The following is a 6,000-nucleotide window of genomic DNA, read 5'->3' as shown; positions in this document are numbered from 1 at the left end:
TCTACATGATTTCTAGGATTAACTTCTGAGAAATTCTTCATGAAAGCATCCTAGACAGACTTAGTATTACACTTAAATAAGAAGGAGCGAGCCACAGAGCTGCTAAGTTGTGCTTCTGTTTTGTTTCTGTGCTGCGGGGGTGGAGCCCAGGGCCACACATTCTAAGCAGGCACTAGATCGCTGTGTCACATCCATAGCCCTAAAATACACTTGTGTGATGCAGTCAGACTTCAGGAATATAAATGGGTTAGAGGTCACCGACAGCTAAACTCTGCTACTTTGGACAAATCATTATTAAACATGCTAGCCCAGGTAATTCCATCTGGAATGCCAGATAATACATCTGTCCAGCACTTCTGAAGACAGTGAGTAGGAACGTGTTTCTTACAAATGCAGGCATTATTATCTGTAGTTTTCTTAACCTAGATCCACCGGTACCCTATACTGTCCTGAACATATCCTTTAGCAACCTATCTGGTTCCTTTGATTCACATAGATCCATCAAAACTGATTAAAATAAATGCACAAGACAGACAGACAAGTAATCAATCAGTGGCCTAAAACAGGTGATCAAGGAACCGTCTAATGAAAATCTACCTTTAACTGAGATGACAACTCCTGTAGCTGCCTCACTAGGTTTCCTATGCCAGCCTGTTCCTAAGAGTCCCTAGTCTAAGAAATGTGTCCGACTGCCCAGCCCATAGTACCACTCACACATCTCCAGCTCTCCTTCTCTGTCCTCAGCGGCAGGCTGATGTTCTGTAGCTACAGCAGTCTTTTCACTCCCCATTCTCGAGTTTTATCACACAGTCACCACTGTGCTTCCCCAAAACGTGCTGCTTTCCTTCCTCCTACCTGCCGAAACTCAGCCCATCGTCAAAAGTAGTTCCTATCCCACCTGCTTGTAAAGGCTTTCCTTTATTTCCTCTTTCTCTACATCAATGCTCACTTGAATTTTAAAAAAAATGTGTGTATGTGCATGTGTATGTGTGTGCACACACGTACCCACATACTTATGTGGAAGCTCAGAGATCAGAAGAAGGGGTCAGATCCCTTGAAGCTGGGTTAACGCAAGCTATGAGCCACCCAGCATGGGTGCTGGGAACTGAACCCCAGTCCTCTCCAAGAGCAGCAAGCACCTTTAACCAGTAAACCACCTCTAGCCCCTTGTTTTATTTTTTGAGGCAGGTTTTCACTACAAAGCCTAGAATGGTGTGGAACTATTTTACTTGTATATGAATTAAAGAGGACATTAATTCTGGAACTTCAGAATAGAGTCACTAAAGCATTAAAACAACAATAACATACAGTCAATGCCTAGGACATACATTTATCTCCAAAGAAAGGAAGAGGAGAGACATCCTGACCACTTGACACAAGTGTTCATGATGCCTGCAGTCTGGGCGCACATACCTGCCCTCTGATATCTATGTCAGCATATTTTTGGAGAAGTGCTCGAACAATTTCAACATGGCCACCTCTAACAGCGCCAATCAATACAGTATCCCCACTCTACAAGGGCAGAAAACAAGGTCTGTTAGTAAACAAACACAGTTCTGAAATTAAGGTTACTCATTTATTAATATAATAGATGTTATCCGAGTCACGGCACCAATCTTATTCTTAAAAAATATCCCTGGGGTCCCCCCCGCCCCGCAGCAAACTCCGGTGGATCTCAGCAGTGCCGGGCGCAGGCTCTAAGGTCCGGCACCCGAGCAAGCGGCTACAACTTCTCACCAGCGGGAGGGCACGCACGCGGCAGGTCAGACATATAAACACAGAAAATAGCCATAAATGTTTATTAAAAAGGGGGAGAGAGAGAGAGAGAGAGAGAGAGAGAGAGAGAGAGAGAGAAGAATGGAGAGGAGGAGAGAGGCAGAGCCCTGTGTGTACACAGGGAGAGAACACAGGGAGAGAGGGCAATGGCGGGCGAGGTCAGGGGTTAAAAGGAGTGGGTGTGGCCAGGGCAGGGACCGAAAGAATAACAATAGATTTCTTCTAAAAAACCTCTTTGAAAAAGAGTATCACTAAAGTGAGATTTTTAATTAACTGATACTATCTGATATTAGCATCTTATTATTTTGTTGCTAAACAGTAGATCAGTTATAGACTTTTGTGTTAAGTAAGCCCACGAGCTGTTGCCTGTTTTGGTTCTGAGGGCCTAATGGCTGCGAGTCAACTATTCCCTGAGGGTTACAGGTTCAGCACTGTGATGTAGTATCTTTGCTGTCCCACTAACGGCTTAAATAAACCCTAGGCAGACTAGTTCTAGTGAAGAACGTAAGTGATGGTGTGGGTGAGAACCAGTAAACTGGTAAGGAACCCATTTCTTGTTCCAGTGTACCAGGTACCATTCTAAGCATTGGAAACAAGATAGACAAGGTCCCAGCTCTATGAAAATTTATAGTCTCACAAAGAAAGACAACATACAATAAAATAAATACACCAAGGCAAACACTACACAAATAGGATAGCATATCTGATCAAAAGTAACTGGGTAGCCCCTTTAGACTGGATAGCTAAAGATGACCTTTCCAGACTAGGTAGACGTAAGTAGGCGACAGCTCCCATGGCGTAATGGTTAGTGCTCTGGACTCTGAATCCAGCCATCCGAGTGCATATCTCGGTGGAACCTGTTCCTTGAGGAAGAGACCTGGTCAGTCATCCTCATCAACTCAGACAATGAAACCCAACATAAACAGGCTGCCCATGCAAGCTTCAGCACTGCTGGGGGCACTTTTCACTTTAGATGTAAATAGAGGTAAAATGACAAGCAGGAGTCATATGTGTGGACAGCATTCTAGCCTGAGAACACAGCAGGTGCACATGGCTGTACCCCACAGCAGGACAAACAAGAGAAGGGACTTAACAGGACTACAACCTCCTAAATGGGGGAGGGTGACACAAAACAAGGACTGTAAACTAAAAATGTAGTATCAACCAAAGTGCAAGAGAAAGCCATGTATGGCTTCAACAAAGGAGCACGTGCATTCAACAGCACGCAGACATACAGCAGAGGCAATAGGAGTATGTTACATGCATGCATTCAATAGCAGGCAGGCATATAGCAGAGGCAATAGAGGAGTATGTTATGATTTGTTTTAATAACATGAGAGTATGGCTTAGGCCAGGGAGGATAAGTTTCCCGAGAGTCAGCAGAACCATATGGGGTAGGTAAAGAAAAGGCATAGCAGAGTAGAACCACTTGCTGAGATGGAGAAAACTGAAGGGAAAATGGTTCAAGGTATTTAAAAACAAAAACCAACTCCACTTCCATTTTATTTTGCCATAAGTTTTAAAAGTTACTAAATACACATTCACATGGAGAGTTCTGAACATATATGTTCAGGAAAGAAGTCAGGCAAGAGAAAAAAAAACCTTAAGCATAAGGCAGCACTTAAGTCCTGGGACAATGAATAAACCAGTCATGAAAAATACCTACAGGGATATTCATCAAAGGGAGTTACAAATTAACCGTACATATGATGACATTGCCAGTAACAAATTTATTTGACAAAAATAAACAAGGTCTTTAACAAGACTGGAAATTTTAATTTATTAGTTTCAAAAGTAGAAATAAAAACTTCTCTTAAAACAAGCTCATGTCATATGTAAAAACATTTGATGAGAAAGAACCACAAACGAATTTTCCATCTACTTCATCTCCACAGACAAGCTGAGGTAGGTTCCCTACCCGGTCAGGTATGTTCACGTATGTCCCAGCGTCCAGCAGGTCCTGTACAATCTCTATGTGTCCCTCCTTTGATGCAATCATCAAAGCTGTATTTCCATCCTTATCAGTCAGGTTGACATTCGGATTCCTCTTCAAGATCTCTTTCACTGACTGTGTGTAACCTCCTTTCACTGCCACAATAAGTGCAGTCATTGAATTCTTCCAAGAAAAACAAAGAAATTAGCATATTCTAGAAAACATATTGTGCATACCATAATCAGAAAGCTGTTTTCCATCATTAACAGTTGGGAAGCCAGCGAGATGGCTCAGCGGTTAAGAGTATCCACTGCTCTTCCAGAGGACGAGAGTTTGAATCCCAGCACCCACACTGGGTGACTCACAAACAGCTGTAAGTTTAGCTTCAGGAAATCTGATGCCCTCTTCTGGCTTCTGCAGGCACTCACACTCACATGCATATATTCACAGGCAAACACAGGCACATACTCAATATTTTAAAAATATAAACCAGTTTTAACAGTGGGTGGTGCCAGCCTATGACCCAGGCCTTGAGCATGCTAGGAAAGGCTCTACCACTATCATGATCCTTCAGCCATTAAAAGTTATTTCTGACAGGACAAGCAAGAAGGCATAGACAATTGCTGTCAAACCTGATGACCTCAATCTGATCCTCGGAATCCATGTGGTGGAGGAGAAAAATCAATTTTCACAAGTTGTTCTTTTAACACACATGTGCAGTGGCATACACGTGTCCCCTTCCAATAAGTAAATAAACAAATGTATTAAATTTTTAGAAGTTATTTCTGACAAGATGCCAATATACATAACCAGACATATACCAAAAGTGGCAGGAGGCATATGTTCAGGTTTTTAATGAAAATTATTCTTTACATTTCGTTGTTGCCCATGTACACAAGCATACATATATGTGAACTTGTGGAGGTCAAGTCATAAGAGTACCACGGGAATCCCAAGGACAGAACGCAGGTCACCAGGCTTAGCAGCAAGCACTTTAACCACTGAGCCATCCCGTATTTTCAGTCTTCAAAAATACATTATTTCTGTTGCGTCATTAGGCTATCCGGAGGTTCAGGTCTTCCAGTGACACTGGACTCGCTTACTGGGAACAAACCCTTTCACAGATGCAACAAAGTTTAAAGGACTCAAAATTCAACATTTTCCAATTTAAATAACTCAAAGTAAAATGGATCAAACTAAGAGTTCTTTATAATAAAATGTTTAAGAAAAACTACAAGAGATGAATTAAAAGCTAAAACACATCTCAATAAAAGTGTAACAAATGATCTTTAATGGTACTTAAAGCCTGTTAACATATTCTATATAGTCCTATAAAATACTAGCCACCTTTCTTACACAGTAAAACAGAACTGGTAGTCATCAGATTATCACAATAGAAGGCTGTTCATCTACTCAATAGCCTGGGAGAGAGGCCAGTGGACATGGGACCTGCTGAGGCTCAAGCAGGATGAAAAGTGCCCAGAAGGCCATCATGGAAGAGAGGACACGCTGGACACCATTGCTCTAGGAAGTCCAGCATGAGTTTAACTTGCTGCAGGTGTCATCTCCTCTCAGACTGCATCATGAGTTGCACATAATATAATAATCACACAGGCAGTAGTCCTCCACACAAACATTAGTTCTGAAACAGTCTTAGAACCTCTAAGGAAAAGCTATTTGTGAGGCTCCTCATGGCTCTCTGGCACTCTTGACACAGATGAGGTACACAGCTGGTGCTCAATAATGAATTAATAACTGATAGTCAGTTAGACTCGACCAATCTTCAACCTTAACAGCCCACATCTGATGTTCTTAACCTGTTTATTAGACAGGAACAACAGCTTACAGTAAAGATCCCCTGGAGTCTAACATCACTTTAAAGAAAGACATTTTAATAGAGCATGATGGCTTCCCACAATGGCAATTAAAAGCCAGCTTGGCATGGTGGCACATGCCTTTTGTCCTCGTTCAAGAGGCAGAGGTAGGAGGATCTCTGTGAGTTCAAGGTCAGTCAGATCTACATTGCAAGTTCCATGTCAGCCAGGATACATAATGAAACTCTATCAAAAAATCTTCAAACATTAAAAAAGAAAAAAGTGGGGTGCTCGCTTCAGAAGCACATAAACTAAACTTGGAATGATAGAGAATATTAGCATGGCCTCTGTGCAAGGATGACATGAAAGGGGGGGGGTCTACTTGATCTGAAGAATTTTTCAGTTTATAAGATTACTGAAAATTTTCTTCATAGTTTTAGTTTCCCAAAATTTATGTATATTAGCAACAGATCCTCA

The 6,000-nt window shown here is 41.8% G+C and overlaps 1 protein-coding gene and 1 pseudogene across 18 annotated transcripts in view; one reads left to right on the top strand and one right to left on the bottom strand.

Moving 5' to 3' along the window:
- Kidins220 (kinase D interacting substrate 220) overlaps positions 1 to 6,000 on the bottom strand; it is a 111,172-nt gene that overhangs the window by 80,655 nt on the left and 24,517 nt on the right. For all 18 annotated transcript variants that reach the window (XM_041630423.1, XM_041630424.1, XM_041630425.1 and 15 more), the window contains exons 8-9: positions 3,695 to 3,892; positions 1,414 to 1,512 (exon numbers count right to left, since the gene is read on the bottom strand). In XM_041630423.1, the coding sequence (XP_041486357.1) occupies positions 1,414 to 1,512; positions 3,695 to 3,892 (297 nt within the window). The remainder of the gene's footprint in view (positions 1 to 1,413; positions 1,513 to 3,694; positions 3,893 to 6,000) is intronic.
- Positions 5,811 to 5,923, top strand: LOC121432529 (annotated as a pseudogene).

This window comes from Microtus oregoni, unplaced genomic scaffold (assembly GCF_018167655.1).
Source record: "Microtus oregoni isolate MIOR12 unplaced genomic scaffold, Mior012 000034F_ref0000314, whole genome shotgun sequence".
NCBI classification, from domain to species: Eukaryota; Metazoa; Chordata; class Mammalia; order Rodentia; family Cricetidae; genus Microtus; species Microtus oregoni.
This window is presented reverse-complemented; position numbering and strand designations above follow the sequence as displayed.